Source organism: Amphiura filiformis, chromosome 19 (assembly GCF_039555335.1).
Source record: "Amphiura filiformis chromosome 19, Afil_fr2py, whole genome shotgun sequence".
Lineage (NCBI taxonomy): Eukaryota > Metazoa > Echinodermata > Ophiuroidea > Amphilepidida > Amphiuridae > Amphiura > Amphiura filiformis.
This window is the reverse complement of record NC_092646.1, coordinates 52,540,365-52,563,752: the sequence shown is the minus strand read 5'-3', so window position 1 is coordinate 52,563,752 and position 23,388 is coordinate 52,540,365. Positions and strand designations below refer to the sequence as shown.

At 37.3% G+C, this 23,388-nt stretch overlaps 1 protein-coding gene across 5 annotated transcripts in view; it reads right to left on the bottom strand.

The window, feature by feature from the left end:
* Positions 1 to 6,582: 6,582 nt before the first annotated feature.
* Positions 6,583 to 23,388, bottom strand: part of LOC140141464 (uncharacterized) — a 106,312-nt gene continuing 89,506 nt past the window's right edge. For all 5 annotated transcript variants that reach the window (XM_072163330.1, XM_072163331.1, XM_072163335.1 and 2 more), the window contains exons 3-4: positions 16,928 to 17,062; positions 6,583 to 6,733 (exon numbers count right to left, since the gene is read on the bottom strand). In XM_072163330.1, the coding sequence (XP_072019431.1) occupies positions 6,621 to 6,733; positions 16,928 to 17,062 (248 nt within the window). In that variant the 3' untranslated portion in view covers positions 6,583 to 6,620. The remainder of the gene's footprint in view (positions 6,734 to 16,927; positions 17,063 to 23,388) is intronic.

Genomic DNA, 23,388 nt, shown 5'->3' with positions numbered 1-23,388 from the left:
TCCATCTCTGCATTAACCCTAACAGCTTAAGGGCTTTTTGTCGATTGGAAGGGAAAGAGGGAGGAATAAAGAGCGAAAACAAAGAAGTTGTCTGCTCTGGGTGGGATTCGAACCCGAGACCCCACGCATGCCAAGCACTAAGCCGCTGGAACTTAGCCACAGGTCTTACGCTGGCCTCCGTTGGCTGGGCCAATGAATTTGTGCCCATACATTGTATATCACTTAGGGTGATTGCGTCATCACATCCCATGGGATGTATGCACGCGCACACACAGTGAAGTTGTTTGTACTGTTTTGTAGTACTCAGGTTTGTTAGAATTACAGAATGGATAGAATTTAATTGAAATCACCATGTTCTCTGTTATCAACACCTTGCCTCTGAAAATACACCGTGATGTAACATGATCAAGCTAAAACAAATAATATTAACTATGGACTCATCTACAATGACATTGACCTTCCAAATTTAAAATTTATTTCCACAACTAAGAATTTAATAATAGCCTTAACAAAGCTGTATAATTATATAGTAAATCTCCCCTGACATAGCACACTGACTTTATTTGCATAAACCAGTATACCAAACCAGGTGCAGCACACTTCTTTTTATTTCAAAGCAAAATTGTAAACATTTAACTAAAATCTGATACTTTCAACAAAATTAATTTAATTTTCAAATAATATTTACTGAGTAAAAACTGGCTTGGTATTTTTAATGACCATGCACGTGGCGCCAGTTGTGATGTCACTAAAATCCACAACATGTTCAACCATCAGGGCACAGTTCCTTAACCCTAATTCATTTGTACATTCATTGAATGACCTTTGAAAATTTGGGGACAAAAACTCATACTCTGTAACTTGAGGTCAAATTTTGCACTATGGTTGTTTAATTGAGGTTATTGAACGATGCCATTGGGATGAGGCCATTGTGGCACCAGTTGTGATGTGTGCCAGAGGTTTCATAATGACAGAAAAAGATGTAATTAATTTCTGTCTATGGTCATCCTGTACTGTGCTAGAATTAATATGTGGAACTGTTCAATATGTGGATATATTTATTTACAATTTATCTACCAGGAGTTGCTTGCGGTGGAGAAGAATGCAGTGAGGCATCTTTCCAGGAAAGTCAAGAGGAACTAGCAACTAGGGTGGGGTCAATTATTCATGATAGAAAATTAAACAGCTGCAAGAGACTATCAGAGTCAGACCTACAACAGGCATCTCTTTCATGAAGAATATTTTATGTATTATTGAAAAAAAAAAAACAATAGAGAAAATCAAATAAATAAAAAACAATGCTGATTCCAACATCACTTTTTTTATTCTTTTATGTGACTCAGCTATTAAAATTTCAGGTTGCCATAAAAAATGTCATTTTACAGAAAAACTCCCATCAAATCTGGTATTTCCATTCTTATATTTTATTTTACTTTGCAAAGGAAAGCATGATCATTTCTTTTGTCAGTGAATCAATTTGGGCGGCAACAAACACTGCTGTCTTCATTATCAGGCAATACTGTGTGGATTTGGACAAGTCATTTTGCTCCAATCAACATAATAGCCTAATCCGGGAGGCTAAGCTAGCCAGATGGCTTGTGCGTTTTGTATAAATCTGGACCATGGATTTTCCAATGGATCTATAAAGAGTGTCTCCCCTTTAATACGGACCAATTTAAATGATGTTGGGAATGGGAAAGGTTTTTAGTATGAAGAAGTATAGGCCTAATATCAGGCCAATCATTTTGTAAGTAGGTTGAGGTCAAACTGCCATACCACACACACCTCCAGGGATAAACACTACAACTGATGCTCCATTTTTAGAAAGCATGGAATCCATTTTAAGTGGCATTCAACATAGAAGCATTAGGTGAAGAATGAGAGCTTCCCAGATCATCATCAGTATGGACCACAATGGCCTCATCCCAATGGCATAGTTCAATAACCTCAATTAAATACTCATAGTGCAAAAATTTGACCTCAAGTTGCAGAGTACGAGTTTTTGTACTCAAATTTTCAAAGGTCATTCAATGAATGTACAAATGTATTGGGGTTAAAGAACTGTGCCTTGATAGATGAGAATGTTGTGGATCCTAGCGTCATGACATACATGTATGTCCTGCCAGGGTCTGGTGACTAATGTGATTTAATGCAACTTAAAGGGAATTCTGAAACTTGGTGTTCATTCAAATGCTCAGTGCCAGAAGTGGGTAAGGGAAATAGCTGCCATGTTGCTGCCCACAATATACTGTGTGTAAATTGCCAAATGTTCATAGGGCAGCTATTGCACTTACTTACCCACTTCTGGCACTGAGCAGTCACATTGTATGTTTAATATATTTATGTAATAAGCTGGAGATAGAGGATGTTCAATATGAGTATGAACCTTAACCCTAACCGTACCAAACATCAAATGAGCTCAATTCATAAATCATCAACACCCGCAGGTATCCCAGGTGATGTGATAGCATCATCATGAGAACAGTCATATGGCCATGGAAAGCTTGGTCGGTCACAGTCGACCCTTGTGACAAGGTGTGCCTGTGTGCGTGTCTGGCACCCGAGGGGACCCCGATTCAAAACCGCACCCGAAAAAAAAAAGGGGTTTCCCTTTTTCTTCTTTCTTTCTTCCTTCCTTCTTTCCTTTCCCCTTGCCAAAAAGCAACTACGGCGTTAGGGTTAATGCATGTTTTGCCTTTGAGGAAGCAAGAACACTAGATACAGAACATAACAGCAGGGGGTGGGGAAGTACAAATATATGCCCAAATTGAAATAAAGATATAAAGAAAAACATAAATTTCTCAAAAAGTGGGGCGGCCATGGCATCCCCAGCCACCCCGCCCCACTTGCGACGGCCATGGCCTCGGAGGTATCGAGAACACTGGATAGAGAACACCAGTGGGCATTTCTTTTCGTTCTTTGTCACAGTAGTCCCCTACACCCCTAAACCCACAGGAAAACCATTACAGAATGCATAGCACTGTACTTGGCAATAGCACTGTGAAGTTTCAAATCCGAGGGGTAATAACTGAATTACTTCCCCATGTTAATACACGTTTCGCCTTTGAGGTAGCAAGCACACTAGAGAGTGAACAGCAGGGGGCACTTCATTCCTCGTTTATTACATGTGTACAGTAGAGTCCAGGATCTTAGGCAGGATTTGAAGGTTTATGTGTGTAAATTTAAAAAAAATGTAAATTTAAGATTTGTGTACAAAGTATAGACCATGTGGGCAAAAACTGGGTGTGTATTTACAAATTTGGGTGTGTAAAACATTCCCTACATGGCTGGCTGCCTAAGCCCTTGCAGTAGACCCTCTACACCCATTAGAAACCATTGCAGGATACATGCAACTGTTGGCAATATTGAAGTTTGAAGTATGATAACTGAATTTCTTCCCACCTTATACACGTTTTGCCTTTGAGGTAGCAAGTACACTAGAGAGTGAACAGCAGACGACCTCAGGTCAGTCTATAATGCATCTGCTACATGATACGTGTATTCAATGATGTAGAGTCTGGTTAGCAATTCCTGACATTAATTAATAATCAGAGCAAATCGCACACACAATAGCAGATGCTGCTGTTGTACTGTGATACATGTAGGCCTGTGTCGCAATGGGTTGTTGCAGTTGACATCCATACACCCCCTATGGAAGACATTGCCTAAATATCCCACACAGGGGTGTAGATTTCAAATGGGGTTACCTAAGTAGGTGACTCCATTTGAAATTCACACTCCATGTGTGGAATATCAATGTCATTTCATCCACTGGGGCCGGGGTGTATGGATTTCAACTGGAATAGCCTAATGCACACAGTACGAGCCAAAATGTCTCATCTCCAATGACAAAATTCAATAACAATGCATCCAATACCACCTCAACCTATACCTTATTCGTCCTAGTATAGTCCCACGTTCGAGTCCCATTTTTTGAAAAATTCCAGAAATTGTAAAAAAAAAAAGTTTTTAAAGTTTTTTTTTCCGGTTTCATAGTGTCCTGGACATAGACCTAGATGCTAGGATCATTCATGGTTGACCTAAAAAATAAAAAAATAAAAAATTCAACATGTTTTGTATTTTTAATCTGAAAATTGATATTTTGTATTCATGTCATACTTTATTAATGATATCAAAATGCATTCAAATTCAATGCATTTTGAAATCATTAATAGAGTATGACATGAATACAAATTATCAATTTTCATATTAAAAATACAAAACATCTTGAATTTTTTTTTTTTAGGTCAACCATGAATGATCCTAGTATCTAGGTCTAGGTCCAGGGACACTCCAAAACCGAAAAAAAACAAAAAAAAAACTTTTTTTTAATATACAAAGGGCAAGGAGAAAATCCTCATATCTTAACTTGGTTTCAGTTTAGTTTGGTTCACAGTTTTCTTCCAAATGTATTTTTGTTCAGGAATAACCAGAATGGAAATACCATACAATTAGTGTATTTTATATGTGTAGGACTTGGAAGTTTGAAACAAACTTTTTTGAATCAAAACCAATTTGACTTACTGGCAATAAAGAAAATATGGTGCATTTAAACTTTGCTTTAGATAATAAACCTGCTAATTCTACAAAAAATAGTTTTGAAGCTTTAAAGTCACACAACATTACCATGAGATCTGTTTGCTTGCATGCATGCATGCACTCAAGTGTTGAGCATAACCATGCTTTCAGACTAGGCTAGTCGTGGAACGAGCTAGTCCCGGCCATGCTATAAGGCGCATGATGAGAATATATTGACCTTAATTTCCAACTCGTTCAGCCCCATTTTCTATTTGTGACTATTTATTTCTTTACGACTTAACCTTTATTATTCTAAGGAGTGCCATGATATAGGACTTGAGGTTTGTCAGACTTGGATTACACTTTAATGCGAGGTCTACAGACAGACAGACAGACAGACAGGACTCATGGTGCTAATCAAGGACTTGGTGTTATCATCCATTGAGTTATTCCATTTAAAATCCACACTACCTCTGTAGAAGATTCAGTTACATCCTTCCGCAGAGGGAGTATGAGTTTCAAATAGAATAGACAATTGGGTAACTTCCATTTGAAATACTTACTCCAGTTGTGGAAGATATTGTAAAGCCATAATACAGGGGGAGTATGGGTTTGATGAACCCTGACCAGTTACATTTGAAAAACATACTCCCCTGTGGATGATATTTCTAAAATCTTCCACAGGGGTAGTGTAGTGTGGATTTCAACTGGAATAGCCCATTTGTCATCCAAACATATGCTGCTTCCACCTGCTATAGTTTTGGCTTCAGAAACTCGATTACATAATCAGTTTTTGTTTGCAATTATGGTGGTCCACAAGCATGATATAATTGTTGGCTAATTGGGTCATGCATGCTAGGTATACTCGAAAAGTAGGGTTTTAAATAAGTGGCTGTTCGGTGGCCCCACACAAGTAAATCAAGCTGTACGCAACTTGAATGACAAGGTGGATCCCCGCATCAAAATTGTCTGCTGGATAACCTTCTGTCTTAAATTTTCTGAAATATCTAGAAAACTTTCATTACAAAAAAACAGTACCTAAAATTTACACTATTGCTTATTACAGATATTCTTCGTATTGTATCAACAAAAAGGGCATTGACCGGTCAATGATATCAAAGTTCCGGATGAGTCAAAAGCCATCATAGCAGTACATGATTGTGGGTTAAAAAGTTTTGAATGTCTGTGAGCAGTGCTTCCATTATGCTTCCCAATTGAAGAGAATTTTAATAATAAACAGAAAATGGAGCTTGATTGAAATGGCTTTTAACTTGAGAGAATGAAAAATCAGAACCAGCAGGGATCCAAGAACCCATTCAAGATTGCCAGGTGAATCTGACTGAGCTGCGTCCACCCAGAGGTTCAGCAGATTCTATAATGCTTCCTTGAGTCAAGTGATATCAGTGCAAAATGCAGTGGTCGTAGCAGTAAAACTTGCATGCGTTGATGTCGCATGTCTGAGGACTGGAGTCAGTATTGTATTCTCAGTCAGATATTGCCTTTTGACAACTTTACTGAGTATCCTGGTAGATGGAGATGTAATTTACTCCAGGAAGGCAAACATAATAAAGGCTATTCTATTTGAAATCCATACACCCCCTATGGAAGACATGACCTTAATCTTCCACACAGGGGGTGTAGATCTCAAATAGAGTCACCCATTGAGGTAGTCCCATTTGAAATTCACACTCCCTGTGTGGGAGATTAAGGTCATGTCTTCCATAGGGGGTGTATGAATTTCAACTGGAATAGCCCATTTAAAAAGCCTCTACACATAGACAAATTATAAAGAGACAGATGATGCTGGGACTTTGCCACTTGGTGAATCATCTGTAGGAATTATTAGTCTATGCCTCTCACTAAGATCCACAACATGCTCATCTATCAAGGCACAGTTCTTTAACTCCAATACATTTTCACATTCATTGAATGACCTTTGAAAATTTAGGAACAAAAACTCATACTCTGAAACTTGAGGTCAAAATTTGCACTGTGATTGTTTCATTGAGGTTATTGAACTATGCCATTGGGATGAGGCCATTGTGGTCCATAGTGTGTTTTACGTACTTTATCCTCCTCCTGCTGTTTTCGTTTCCTTTCTTCTACATAATGCGCCTCTGCTGGTTCTTCTGTGTGATTTCGTCAATCCTCTGTTGCCGCGTCTGCACCTTGTAGTGAGAACGCTGTTTCTCCTTCTCTTTAGATGCATCTAACACTGTATAGAATAACAACATTTGAGAAAAGTTGATTATTCAGGTATCACTTGAAGAAAATGAAAATATTTTTATATTTTTATTTATAACAGTTGGCCGAAGCCAGGCAACCCTGATCCTAGTAAAATTCAAACGAGCAATTTTCTAAAACAAATTGTTCCTGGTTCCAGTTTTGCACTTGATGCAGTAGTTCTGGTATGCTGTAAATATGCAGAAATGGATTTACTATTTGAAAATTGCTCCTGTTTCTTCATAAATTGCTCCTGGTTCTTGTAAAATCCTAGTGAACCAACCAGGAGCAATGTTCAAAAACAAATTGCTCCTGGTTCCAGTCCACTTATTTCAAGGCTTGCCAATATGTATACGTATACCATTCTCTGGATTCTTATGAATAACAAGATATAAAGAAGGCTTCAGTAGCTCTGAAACAATATGACATTCACTGGAAGCCAGAAATTCATATATCACCACAAATGAAAAAGCACCTTTAATGTGTAGACAGATGCCAGGGTTCCGCTGGGAAATACAAGAACACCGTCAGATGATAATTTTAGTTGTCACTTGATCAACCAACCTTGATTATTAATATCAAAAACAATGTAGTAAACACCATCTTATGGAAACCATTATCAACCAGCTAGGCATAATTATTATTTTTTTCTCTTTTACCCGAGAGATTGCAAGCATCATGCTTCTATATTACGCTTTGTTGCTTCTTCAAATTTCCTCTTTATACAGACCATAAAAGAATAAAGGTACCTGTCATTTTCACTCCTGTATAACCTAAATAAATCATCTAAACAACACTGGGAAGGATTTGATCACCCTACTGAACATGAATGTAAGCTTCAGGGTTTGAATTCGTTTAAAATTTTTGCGTAGCAGTTTTTGGTTAATTAATCATAATCAGGATACTTCCATATACTAAAGCACTATAAAAAGTGCTATACAAATGCAAAATTGGGGAGCAGTTATTTCAAAATAAGGAGCAAACTGCTATGCGATACAGCCAAATTCGAACCCTGGTAAGCTTATAGTTGGGCTCTCTTAAGGTGGCTGTGTACTCTCAGACATGCATGTAGTAAAAGTGCAATAACTTTGTAATTATTCGCGCAAGATATATAAAAGTATACATTTTTATAAAGGCAAGACATCAATAAATCTTAATATAAATACAGATTTGGGGTAAAAACAACAATTATGAAGAAAATCACAAAAAGTGAGTTTTTGGCAATATTTGTTAGGTACATCATAACAAAAAACACTCTTTCCAAAATATTTTATTTTGTTTTTAGCTCAATCTTGAGGCTCCATTCCAAAAACGTTTTTTTTTATTTTTTTGATATTGGCCTTATTTTTTGAGATATTGACCATATAAGGCATCAAATGGAACTTTTTAAAATTCATAAACGCCTATTTGCACAAAACGATGCCTAAAATCGGAAATAGACCAAAATATAAAAAAATGAGAAAACCGTTTCTTGAGTCGATAATGCTTTTTACGATGATCATATTTGATTACCTTTAGATGCTGTATTTATTGAGTTATCGTGTACCTAAATCGTCATTTTATCGAGAAAATGAACATTGAAATAATGGCCGTTGAAGTTTAAAGTGGTCACATTTTGCACTTTCATCGAATCTTACAGGAGAATGCGGCATTTTTCGTTTTTCTACCTTATATTACGTAAACATCGGGTAAATCCCCAGCCCCTTGAGAAGTTTGAGCGAAATCCATTCATAACTTGCTATTTAAATCGGGGGAAAGAACTTGAAAAAACCCACATTTTATCAGCTAAAACGGAGCCATTTGACCGCTAGGTTTTTGTGAAATCACTGCTTCCGTGTTGTTTCCATAAGATGCGCCGCGCATGCAGATAAGCGTTGCATATGCATTAACAAATTGCGCGATACGCAACGCGATGCGTTGTTGCGCGCGGTACCCTGCTGGTACAACAAAGATTTTCTCTCCTTTTCAATTTCAAATACGAGTGGAACAGTGAAATAAAATCCTTAAAATATTGCAGTTGGAGTTTACAAATCTGGATTTTCATTCCTTGTATTTATAAAAAACATAACAAAGTACAAACTTATCAAAAAAACTCAATTTTGCGAAAGAAACCATGTCCAGAGTACACAGCCGCGTTAACCCTAATGCCCAACAGGCATTTTGGGGACTGCAAGGAAAGAAGAAAGAAATAAAGAGAGAAACAAACATAGAAGTTGTTTGCTCTGGGTGGGATTCGAACCAGAGACCCCTTGCATGCCAAGGTCGACGCCACAGGTCTTTCACTTAATATATATCACTTAGGGTGATTGCATCATTACATAACGTGGGATGCATGCATGCGCAGTGCATATATCATGTAGTATTTTGCAGTACTCAGGCGTGTTAGGGTTAACAAGCATCTGCAGGCTTTATAACCCATTCAAGCGATGTACCATCATGGTTTAATTTCCACAACTTCCAATTTTATAAATCTTGTTACTTGTAAGTGAAGAAACCACTTCAAATGCATCTATTTTGATATAATTATGCAAACTGTCAAACTCTTTGAATTTTCTTTTAAATTATTTTCCTTCTTAATACTTAACTTTCAACAAAATATACTATTAGTGCTTCCAATGTCACCAGGTCTTTTAAGTGCATTCCTTTGTTCAAACCTTTTCTAATTCTGCCAATGCTGAACTTGAGTAAAACTAGAATTTCGCGGTTCTCGACCTGCGCGGTTCTCGACGCAAAGCGTCGGCCGCAATGCCTCCACCTTGACGCCCCTTCATTTTAACCAGTGCAATGACCTTAACATTATTTGCCTCACTAAGGTGGCCGTTCCCACCAAATTTCATGAACCTACAGCAGTCTATGGCAACTTGACCCCAGATGACCTCGAATGACCCTGACATTTTTGCCTTGTTTCAGTGGTCGTCCCCACAGAATTTCATGAACCTGCGACAATCTATGGCGATTTGACCTCGGATGACCTTGGATGACCCCAAAATGACCTTGACATTTTTTTTTTTCTTCTTACAGTAGTCGTTCCCACCAAATTTCATGAATGTGCAACAATATATGGCGATTTGACCCCGGATGACCTCAAATGACCTCACAATGACCTTGCGATTAGCAAATTTTTCGCTGAAAAGCAAATCAGGTCAAGAACCTCTGGCTGTGCTACTGTCCGCCAAGTTTCATCACTGTAACTCGTACAGATCTCCAGATAATCTATGCACAAGGTTATATTGCTTGATATGCATAAATTATGCAAATTAGGTACTTAATTACCATATTTTACGACAAAAACCTACTAAAATTTTGAGACCACCAATTGCCACCCCTCCACCAAATTGCATCACAATACGCATAACCAGTTCCGAGAAATTGCACTTGCAAGCTCGGACGGACGGACGGACGGACGGACAGATGGACGGACGGACAACCAGGAAACATAATACCTCCGGTGGAGGCATAAGAGGCATAAAAAGATGGCTCTCACTAATAAGGCATCACACATTGGTATTTCAACAGCTGCCTGCATACACACGTTGGGCTATTCCATTTAAAATCCACACTACCTCTGTGGAAGATTCAGTTACATCCTTCCACAGAGGGAGTATGAGTTTTGAATAGAATAGACAATTGGTTAACTTCCATTTGAAATACTCACTCCAGTTGGAGGAGATAGGTAAAGTCATAATACAGGGGGAGTAAGGATTTCAAAATGATGAACCCTGACCAATTACATTTGAAAAACATACTCCCTCTGTGTTAGATATTTCCAAAATCTTCCACAGGGGGAGGTGGATTTCAACTGAATAGCCCTTTTCAATCCATTTGAAAAAGCAATGAATGTCTGGTTTGAATGGATATAAATTATAGAATATGACTTCCAAGGTTATTATTTTGTCACAGCTTGTAGATTTTTTCCACTGGGATTTTTTTTATTAATAAAATATTTCATAAATAATCAAAAGTCAAGGCCCAGCCCTTGATGATGACTTCATTAAGAAATGCAGTTTACATAATGAAATGTATGGGTATGGCCTATGTGATGTGTCATCCAGAGATTGTCTGCTCAGTTTCATTAAAAAAACACAATTTTTTTGCGATTGAACTTGTTTTTGTGCCTTCATTTGTTGTTTGGTTTATCTTGTCTATTATGTGCACAGTGATCTCCATCACTTGTTCCAGGGATCCCTGTTGTTTTTGCAGGTTTAAAACACTTCTGTAGCCTTGGAATTGGACATTTGTGGCTATCGAACTTTAATACCAACTTCTGTGCCTACATTTCTTGTCTTTTTTAATTTCCCCACATCAAGTTGGTATACCTTTTAGCTCTTTTTCTTTCCAGGTGTTCATATATTCAAGGCATCATTTATTGACCGTGTTTGTGTGTATCTTTTATCATTTATGGAAGCAGAAATCAGGCAAGCAGCATAGGTATGTGTTGTGGGGATGTGTAGGGGGTGGGGTGTAGGGGGTGGAATACATTACATGCCCCAATGCAGGTTTTAATTTTGAACACAGGCAAAGATCCCATTTACACTGTTGGTAACCCACGCTTTAGAAAGGGTGGGTTTGAGAGGTCCACAAAATGCTTAAAAATGTGTGTCCAAATATAAAGGGTGGTCACTGATAAAAAGGGTGGGTTTAGAAGTCAACAATTGCAATCTCAAATCTTACTGTAATTTCTGACTGAATGACACTAAATGAAACACAAAAACATTGAAATCCCATTCTGTAGTGTTTGGTCATCTACAACTTCAACATGTAATTCTCTTTGGATGGAAATCTGCATCTCCTGGACCACTATAACCACTTATCTATGATTAGTAACCACGCTTAGAAAGGGTGGGTTTCAGAGTTTTGGTATAAAGGGTATAAAATAAAATCGGCTGAGGTTAAAAAACTATGTAGTGGCCTCACTGCACGGCTTCACTGAGCCTCCCTCTCCCAATTGCAGTGGTCCTTCCTGAAGGACTAATTTTTTATCATCATTAATTTTGCTGAATTTAATCATATAAATGTGTGTGTCCTTATGAAATTCCAAAATACCACAAAATGACCATGGAATTCAATGTATTGTCATAATTTTTGCTCATTAAGACATCATTTTTGTAGTTTTAGTCACCCAACAGATTGTTTTAAGCTTCCACTATTAGGCCAAAAAAAAAATTGTTTGTTTGTCCACGTCCGACCGACCGTGTACCCTGGTCCCGACCGTGTCTTTTTTTTTTTTTTAAAATTTTTTTTTTTGGTTTTTTTTTTTTTTTTTTTTGGATTTAATTTTTTGTATGGCATCGATGGGACACCGTATAAAACAGTGGTTAGTATAAATTAAAGAAAGAAAATGCAAAGAAAATGAACAGTATAACATGCAGAACCATCTCAAGAGTTAAACCAGTAAAGTGCTGTGTGTTTTGACTTATTTACCAGTCTTCAAATTGTCAGTTTCAAGTGCAATGTCTAAAAAAAATTTAAAAAAAAAAAAAATCCGACCTACCGATCCAACTGTTTCATAAGCCTCTATGGACAAACAAACTATTTTTTTTTGGCCTTATCGTCATATCAAGCATGATACATAGGGTGTGTCGCCTCTATCCTATCACACATATTCGTCTGTCCACTATGGGAGTTTTCCTTCAATTATCATTTGGTGGTCTGCCATATTGTTTAAGTAGAAATAGAATGCCGCAAGTACATACATTTTTATATAGTTTCCGGTGCTTACAATTATGGGTGTGTATAGGCCTATATAGGGGGCGGGGAGTGAGAGCTACACAGAGGTACATGTACAGAGAAAAATAAATACCCCCTAATGGATGGAGAAGGGTGGGGGCACTAAAGAATCCCAATTTCCCCTTCTCTTTAATATTGCCTTGGTTGACCAGTTCATGACCACCCCAATGCACATTGTACATTATGATATTACATAGCCCCCCCCCCCCTACATGTATATTATCAATTTAATTTTTCTTGATAACCATAGTTAACCATAGTCTATGGTCTTAGCCCAACCATCTGTTGAGCCCATTATTGTATTTTTAATGTATGATTAGATGTGCGATGTCACAGTGTGTCATCTGTCCGGTGAAATATTATTGAAATTACGCATTGATCAGTATATTAAAAGCTGGTGTGTCTTCGTATTTCAGCAAGTTTAATACAGGTAGGTTTATGGCTGGACTGCCCTCTCTGGCTTTGTGTACATTATGTAGGTGTGTGGTTTTATAAACATATGCAAAGGAACAAGGACATGACCTATGTGTAATAAGCACATTTTGCAATGCATTGTGGTATGCATGCAATGTATTGTGGGACAGTTTGTGCAATTATGGGACACTTAGTCCGCTGACCTGATCGGGAAATTTTTTTTGTGTGTACAAAATAGTATTTACAATGTTTCACTGGAATTATTTTTTTTAAAACATGGTTTCATTATATATTTTTTTGGATTGGCTGAAAGTATCAAAGGTTATGTTCATACTACGGATGGGCACCGTATAGTCATGTAGTCTACATTGACCAAACTAGTCATGTAGTCTACATTGACCAAACTAGTCATATAGTCTACAATGACCAAACTAGTCATGTAGTCTACATTGACCAAACTAGTCATGTAGTCTACATTGACCAAACTAGTCATGTAGTCTACAATGACCAAACTAGTCATGTAGTCTACATTGACCAAACTAGTCATGTAGTCTACAATGACCAAACTAGTCATGTAGTCTACATTGACCAAACTAGTCATGTAGTCTACATTGACCAAACTAGTCATATAGTCTACAATGACCAAACTAGTCATGTAGTCTACATTGACCAAACTAGTCATGTAGTCTACAATGACCAAACTAGTCATGTAGTCTACATTGACCAAACTAGTCATATAGTCTACAAAACTAGTCATATAGTCTACAATGACCAAACTAGTCATGTAGTCTACATTGACCAAACTAGTCATGTAGTCTACATTGACCAAACTAGTCATGTGGTCTACATTGACCAAACTAGTCATGTAGTCTACATTGACCAAACTAGTCATGTAGTCTACATTGACCAAACTAGTCATGTAGTCTACATTGACCAAACTAGTCATGTGGTCTACATTGACCAAACTAGTCATGTAGTCTACATTGACCAAACTAGTCATGTAGTCTACATTGACCAAACTAGTCATGTAGTCTACATTGACCAAACTAGTCATGTAGTCTACATTGACCAAACTAGTCATGTGGTCTACAATGACCAAACTAGTCATGTAGTCTACATTGACCAAACTAGTCATGTAGTCTACATTGACCAAACTAGTCATGTAGTCTACATTGACCAAACTAATTATTTTAAAGTTCTTTACACAAACAAAAAGAATGAATGGAAAAACTACAGATGCACAGTTCATATTCATTTATGTAAAGTGTCAAAGTACGAAACAGTGTTTTAAAAATTCCCCTTTGAAGTGTCATACCTGGCCAAAAAACACACCTATTCACCACTCCTATTCTCGCTTTGTACTTGACCTTTGTGCTTTCATGCTCATCACTTCAAACTGTATACATTACAAGTTCCTTATGATGACAAATGAAAATCGAAGTAACACTGTATTATCAATATCATAACTACACCTGTTATCTTGACAGTTCCTCATTTGCTTGCCCTATTCCTTTTTAAAGAAATTTTTATTTCCCTGAAAATATCTACAATGAAGCACACCAAGATGACTTTCTTATATTTCACATTAGTAAATCTTTATCCAATTAGTAGCGTGGTAGTATTCAGTATATCAGTGCCGGGTATAGTTTCACATTGAGCAAGTATAGGCATGTCCACAGGAACGCTACGAAGATATTACAAGGCAAATTAGAAACATATTGCAACTGTAGTTTTCTTGTAAATGCTGTGTAAGTGATGAAATGTAATCACTGTTTATTACACATCGGGCTATTCCTGTTGTAATCCATACACCCCTATGGTAGGCATTACCTTAATGTTCCACACAGGGAGTGTGAATCGCAAATGGAGTTACCTGAATGGGTGTCTCCATCTGAAATGTACAATCACTGTATGGAATATTAATGTCATGTCTTCCATAAGGGGTGTGTTGATTCCAACTGGAACAGCATGTTCTTTAATTTGTTTGATTGTTTCGCTACATACTTAGTGTATAACTTTCAGTGATTTATGGAGTAAACTATTCTCAATTGGTTCAAAACTAGATTTTACTAAATATTTAAAATTAGATTTAAGTACATTGTATTAAAATGACTGTTATTATGAAATGAAGACTACAAAACAGATTGATGGAGAAGTAGAAACTTTCATGTTACATTCATTCGCTTTCCAAGCAGAAAAAAAACGACCTACAAAATTGTGAATAATTTACACTTTTACGGGTAAAACCCCCCGCCCGCAAACATGGGCCGTATTTTCAGCCTTATAGATTTGGTGTGTCAGTGACTCCTTTTTCTGAGCCAATTTTGGTATATGGATGATTTTGAGTGATTTTTTCGAACATTTTTTCAATTTTATCTTGGAAAATACCAACATTTTAACTCATTGTAGCAAAATTTTTCACAAATTTGGGGAAAAGTTGTTAAATCTGGCCAAGCAAATTTGATGTTTTGTATATCAATGGGTCCAAATTTCTTGCAAATTGGTATTTGCTGTCCATTTTCAAATTCTAGTGGTAAACCCCCATACAAACCAAACTTGAGTACTCCCAGGCAGAAAAGGTGTAAAGTAAAGAAAAAAAAAACCCAAAAAAAATGAAGAAAAAATATATTTTTAGGCCTATTACTTTCAGTGAATTCAACTCGACTATTAAAATCTCTTATTATTTTGATTACCGCTTCATTGATTTTTCCATCTCCATCGTTCAAACAATTAAAGACAAAAGACTTGTGCAGAATATTGCAACAAAGACGGTGGTGATAAAAAGTAAACACATATCACAAAACAATTTGTTGATGGGAAGCCAGCCACGCACAATCATCCATCTGATTTAAATACATATTGAAACAGAAAGTCACTTTATTTGGTTGCATCAAACGAAGCGTAAATGCGCGCGGTCGATGACCTTGACTCCGCATTTGCAAATGGCTATCGATATTTTCGTCTTAATAATTTGATTTCTGCTGGGTTTACTCGAGGTTATCAAGCGTTGCCATAGCAACGTGCCAACGAGATTTCTTTGACGATATTCAAACGATATACTTCACTTCACATCGTATTCTTTTCTTTGTTATTGCCTGATAGGATTTTGACAAATGCATTTTTAACGTGAGCTGTAAATTTCCGTAAATGTATGGAACTTGTAAAAATTTAGATGCAGGGAAGTGCAACCCTGTTTGGATCAATTAATCATTATTTCATCTAGAATGCCCTGAATTTTCTGAAACTTTTTTTTCCTATGGCATTGCAAAAGACACATTCTCTTTAGTTACACAATCAGTTGCATTGATTTGCATACACCAGGCTTGCTACAAAAAATAAAGAATTCTCCCGGGGAAATGTTAGCATTTGGAGTAAAATTGCATAATAGAGATGTAGATAAGTGCATGAAATGCTTTTAACCCCATGAGAACTACCTGCCGATTGGCCAAAAAGAAGTTTTCATTATCAATTGGACCAATCAGCAAGATTGTTAGAATAATTTCACCACACAAAAAAATTGGGGTGAATTATTTGCAAAGCTTCAATCTGATTGGTGATTAAAATGAAGATATCAGGTAATTGACCAATCAGAGGCAATGTTAGATCGGCAGGTAGTACTTGAGGGTTAACTGTCAGGGAAATGTGTCCCCATAGAATGCTTCACAGACTGAACATCAATGAGGCATCAGAATTTTTTATTTTACGATGAAAGAAAATCTTACAACATCAAATTGCTTCTTATTCAGTGTTACATAACATTTTGTCCATAGCTGTAACCAGGTGTGCTGTGTACACCCAAAATGCTAATCCGGAAAAAAAAAAGTCCACTTTTTTCTGTAAAAGCATTGAAAAGCAGCCCTTTTGTGAAGGAAAAATCCACAAGAGGTCTGCTTCTTTTGGTAAAAACATTGAAATCAGTCCTTTTTTGTAGATAAAATTCACAAAAGGTCAACTCTTTCGTCCCCCGTCCCCCCCGGATCCTTGCTAAAAGCCTCATATCAGATGATTTATTTGACCTTATACAGCTCACTTCACAAATCATTACCTGGTTGAGTTCTATACGTTGTAGATGGCGTAGATTTATTCTCCTTGGTTTCGTTGCCATCTTGTGTGGCGCCCCCACTGCTGATGCTACTCGGCTGACCTCCGACCTCTGATGATGAACTGATTGTCAAAGAATCTGGATAAACAAATATAATTATAATATTAATATGAGAACGATTCAAAATGCTCAGTCCAACGCATGACACACAAAAGACTCCAGAATTATCTACTGATGTAGCAAACTATGGCGCATAGCAACTAAGGGTGGCATGACTAGCCAAGGGTGGGGATGTACCAGTAAACATGATGTTTTGCTAGTGGTGTGTCATTTTGCTGAAAGCTTTCACACACAAAACAAGCCGATAAAGGCAACAATAACAACATTACCTGAATCATATTAACCCCTTTCAATAAGCTGCACTTGGCACACATGTTACATGTACTGCAATACCTGTCATGCAGGGTGATAGCTAGCCACTCATCATTTTGGACTGGCAGTTTGATTCTGAGACGGGCAAAATGAATGCTTGTGACAAATGCTAAATTCTAAAAATAATGCATGAATAAATTAAGTGAACTCAAAACAAGACCAGACTAATATAGTAATAGCTATTTGCACTGACTGAACCCCCAGAAGGCACAGAGGTCTAGCTAACTGGTTTATGTTTTCAATGACAAATTTTGGACTGGCAGGCAGTTTTGGTGAAAATGACAGGCACTTGTCAAATCCTAGCTAAGACCTTGCTCTGAAGTACAAGTAGGGGGCAATAACTCTACTGATGGGTGTGGAAGTCAAAAGAAGAAAAAACGATGATGTAATTTGGACCAGTATTCTTTAAGTTTTGTCATAAAATGTACTCGCACTCTTCAAGTTCGCTTGTACTCACTTTCACACAAAACATTCTCACTGAATAACACCTAAACTACATAATTTTTTTTGATCATAGCACTCCCGTCACATTTTGGGTGCAATCTATGACATGACCATCTATTGGGTAATTCCCGTTGAAATCAATACACCTCCTATGGAAGACATGACATTCACTCCCACACATTTGAAATGGAGTAACCCTATTTGAAATTCCCACTCCCTGTGTAGGAGATTAAGGTCATGTCTTCCATAGAATAGTCCATTTGGGTGATGTTGTAAGTCTACAAGGTGCATAAATACATGTACACCCACAATCTAGATGCACTTTGCGTCGTTGGGCAGGAAAAATCTCATGTGCTTGTGGCCCCTGAACATGTATAAAACAAAACTGCCAACAGGTTACATTTTATATAGAATTGCAGATTCATACGTAGTGGTAATAAAATGAAAGTAAATTAAATTAAACTTCAACACTACTTGTTTATTTTCGCTTACCGGGAGCGCTTTCGAGGAATCAAGAAACAAGGACCTTCACTTAACCGAGACACAGGATTAGAATTGGATCCTGTGTGGGACAACCTGATCAAACCCAGCGGCACCAGCGGCAGGACTTTTCCGACTTCTGTGACGTCATCCAGGTTGGTCTCTAGCCGTTTCCAGGAAATGCATCAGAGCCATCAACATCGGCTGACAACGAGGAAGTTCCTCGGCGCTCCCGGTAAGCGAAAATAAACAAGTAGTGTTGAAGTTTAATTTAATTTACTTTCAGGTTACATTTTGTTTTAAACATGTTCAGGGGCCAATAACACATAGGAGGTTTTTCAGCAACGTTTGGTTTCAACCATAGGAATTCAAAGTTAAGAGTCAAACATGCTCATCTCTCAGGACATAGTTCATAAACCCCAATATATGTATACTGACTATACTCATAGAATGAACTTCAGGTATGTTCATACAAAAACTCATACCCCACATCACAAAGTGAACTTCTGAGCTGTAATTGTTGCATTGAGTAAATGAATGATGCATCTATGTATGAGACCATTTTTCGTATAGTGTGATATTGCAGCCTGCAGGTACTGATGTGATCGTACAAAAGACGCTACATTCCTACCTTTTTGTCCTATATCAGGTGTTATGTACATGTTATGCAGTTTTCACTAAGCACTGCAAACATGCACTCAGCTTCACTACGAATGACTTTGAATTTGATGTATTCAAGCTCATACACAGGGGGGCTTTGCAACCCTCAAATCCATTGTCGACTTTCTGACATATTTTCCAATAAAAAGGTCCAAAAATATGAGAAAATTCAATTGCTTGGTGCTTCAAAAAGTCCACAAAAGGCAATTTTTAAGGGGTTTAGGTCCACTTTTTACACAAAATCTGTGCATCCGCACTTTTTATTCGTAAAATGTCTCCTTTTTGGAAGTTACACACCCCCAACAAAGAAATCCTGCATACTGCATGGCCTGGATCATGCAAGTACTAGAGATCTAGTACTTCCATGCCTGGAAATGTGTTATGCGTTGTTAAAATCCAATGTAATTTCACGTTTACGTGGGAGTAACATTCACCTTGCTATGCTGCTGATCAATGCAAATATGGCCCTTTTCCGTGTCACACTGAATCACTTTCTTGAATTTGATATATAATATGCATTGGAGTGTGTGTGGCTAATGCATGCCACAAATTCAGAGCTACATTCTTTCATTTGTGTTGCCTAGGCTGTGGTGAAAGATTGTGAAATTTCCTTCTATTAGTGATTCGAAGTTTAACAGCACAGTTTATATCAGCCTTTTGTAGACGCATTTAGTTTTTTTGTGCTCTTTTAGTCTGTCTCATCAAGTTAATAATGCCATTTCACAGTTGCAGATTCGAGTTGAGTGCGCTAACCTAATCCTGTGGGGTGTATACATACATTTGTATATAAGTTGAGTTGATGACGTAACCACGTAATTGCACTGATTCGAACCTGCCACTGCGATATCAAACATGGCATTACTTTGAACTTGAGAAGAGACACACTATAGTAACTAACCTACAACAAAAAACTAAACACTGCATTTTCACATCAAGAGAGACCAATCTTAATTCTGTATGCCCGGGCATATTAGGAATTCGGTGTAAATCCACTAGGAGACGCGATCTCAAATACGGACATAACCTTTCAGTTGACTTCCATTTTTTGTTGATATTTTCTGTATCAAGTTTCAACACATTTCTCCAATTTATCAACCAAGTTTTTAAGCGACTTGGTCTTTGTCATATCTCTGAAATTCCCTTGAAAAAAATGCTAACAATGAGAATAGAAGCCTGGATAGCAGAATATACATCCGCAGACAACCAATTTATGATGAATACTACGTCTATTTTGAGTATAAGCATTGTGAAAGCCTGTCAACGGCTTTCAATCTGGGCTCATCAATATGAAGGATGAAGGTTTTATAATCCTTTGAAAAAACAAAAAGAGTTCTAAAGTGCCAGCGCTGCATATGATGAAGCAAAATGAAATAGTTTGCCATGATTATCCTACAATTTCTATATTACTTGCAGTTTTAGGGCGCCTAGGACTTTTCATAAGAGAGTAAGAAGGGGCAGGGAACTTTCATGGGGGTAACATTTGATGAAAATATTCAAGAGTGGACAAAAAAGTACAAAAAAGGCCTACAAATCTTTAAATATCATGGTAGCCAGCATCTCAAATGGGAGGCAAGAGGGAGGGGGACAAGACTTCTAAGGGGAGGGAGGGGAGGGCAGATTCTTTTTTTTTTTTTTTTTTTTTGCAGAGCGGCGTCTGACTTTGTGTGGGTTCCGAGCCGGCCCTCAGCGCCCCCTCTATTGAAAATTTGTGGATCTGCCCCTGGCTGTCCCCTTGTCTACACCACTCAGATAAATTACTCATAACACAGCCTTTATCATGGACCCTGTTCACACTTAGGAACTCTACTAATTTGTGTGTTAACAGGGTCGCTGCGTTTTTGGAGGGATTAAGTTCAAATTATGATTTTTTTTAAAATCAATTACTTCTCTGCTTGGTGTACACACCCAACTAGAACATGAGGCACAACTTTAGAATCTGGTACGCAGTTGCGTAGATTTTTTTTTGACATTGGGGGGATGGGGTTAGAAACAAATTCTTGAAGTATAGTGAATCCAGCACTTTTTGGTGACATAATAAGTTTATTTTACAAATGCGCGCGAATTGTGCGAAAGATTATGCCATTTTGAAGCTAAACTAATGAAACATGGTGCAAAACTGGAATAAATGCGCGTGAAGCGCACAAAGATTTGCACTTTTGGGGCTAAAATGGCCAAATATAACGTTACTTTGGTCAGAAACCCACATACAGGCTTCAACATTGGGGGGGGGATGATTGTATGGACCACCCCCCGGCAAAATATTGGGAGTCATTGTTATGACTCCCAATGACTCCTCCGGGATCTACGCCTATGCTGGTACGCCACTACTCACGGAATAAAGCGCAGCTCGTAGGTGGCGTACCATATGTATTGTAAAACCTATACTAGCCGAACATGTACGATGTACTAGCTACAGCTGATGAGCAATAAGCTAGACAGCAGCCAAGGTGACCTTTCACTTCAAAGGTCACTTCCAACATTTTCAAAACAAATCGCTATTCTGTTTCCAAAATGTCACCAAATTAACCACCTTTCCCAGTTAGCCTCTTTTGCACACATTCGTACGATAGGTCTTAATCCTATGACAGATCATATTGCCTGGGTGTGAGACTAGTCGAGGCAAGTGTTACTGATGGTAATTCCTGTTGAGTCAAAGCGGGGTACTTCCTACAAGCAGGAAACACAGCGCTAAGATATCAAACATTACAATCTCTAATGACACAGTTCTTTAACCCCTAAAATGCTTCTACACACAAAGAATGACCTTTAGATATGTTGGGTACAAAAACTCATGTTCCATAACTTAAGGTCAAAATTTAAGCCAACTTGTTTAATGGGAGGTCATTGTGCTATGCTGTCGGGTATGAGTTTAGTATGGCTCATAGTGCAGTCAGCCTAATTAACCCTACTTTGAGCTGAATGAGTTTCAATATCAAATCTCAGTATCATTCTGATCACATATTGAACCCATATTGTGTACTGTGTATTGACAAGATTTAATTGTTATTACTCGGGCTGTATCAAATTATTATAATTTTTTTTTCCTCGTCCCGCCTCATTTTCTGGAAGTGGTCCATATTTCAATTTTCAAGCGTAACTTTTGATTTTAAAGCTCCAGTAAATTTATTGCGATGATAAATAGTTAATTTAGAGCAACATGTATCACTTTAAAGAAATTTTTATTTATCTGTATCTTACAACAAAAGAGGCAAACATCATTTTCCAAGAATGTGTCAAAAAAGAATAACTACTTGCTAGCGATACCATTTTTGCACTATGAATAAAAACTCATGTCCTCATTAATCCACGATTTAATTTTATGCGGCTTAAAATGGATTGACTATTATTCATTAAAACAAATGAACAAACAAATAAATAAAGGGCCTAAAAAATAAATAATGAACTAACAATCAACATATATGAATGAATCAACAAATAATAAACAAACGGAAGAACAAATGAATGGAATAAATGTTTAAAAGCAATGAATGATGTGCGATTTGCGTAGATTTTCATTTTTTTTAATGGTTTTTTTACTATCAGGTATATGTCCTATTTTAATTTCAGGCTGATAAAATTGCTATTTCATTGTAACGCCTATATCGCCCACTGCGTGTATCGATGCATTGGCGAAAATAAAAATCTTACTGTAATTAAAATATTTCAGGCATAGTCTTTCACATGGTATGAACCCAGTATTAGGCCAATGAAAGTCGATTTTGAGTTTCCCGTCACCCGCCCTCACTTCATTTTCTGACCCTCACTTATTATTGTGATTTTCCAAAAAATACTGATAAAAACTGGTTATATTTGCAAAAAAAAAAGATGAATATCCATTTATTTTTGGTGGAAAAATCAAAATCAAAACATACATTTTGCTGTCAACCTTGCAGACTCTTTTTAATATACTTTTGAATCTCATTTGGGCTAAACATCCATCTACAAGTGATTGAGCGGGAAATAGCAACACATTTTACATACGTGTTGGTCATATAATGAAAGGCAGAAAAATAATGAATAATGAATAATGAAAAAGTACACTTGTTTTCAGAAATCATGTGACAGGAAACTCAAAATTGACTGTTAGGGCCTTACAATCATGCACAAAGTAGAAATTCAACAAAAATTGAGGGTGTCACTGCGAGCAAATCACACATTACACCTTTAAGTAAAATCAAAATTACCCAGCATAGATGTTTAGCATTTCTCCCCACAGTAACTGCCAATACTCCTTTCTACTCATAAGAAATTCAGACAGACCAATTGACATCACCGTTAGACTATGCATGCAGTAGACACTGATATGTAGCGAGGTATGTCTGTATTTTATTCCTAACTGTATGACACCAATTGAGGCACAAGGATGCAATTAAAGGGGCACTTCCTGAAATATGTTACATTTCTTCCCTCTTAAACTTTGAAGCACTGATTTAGAACATGGCAATGCA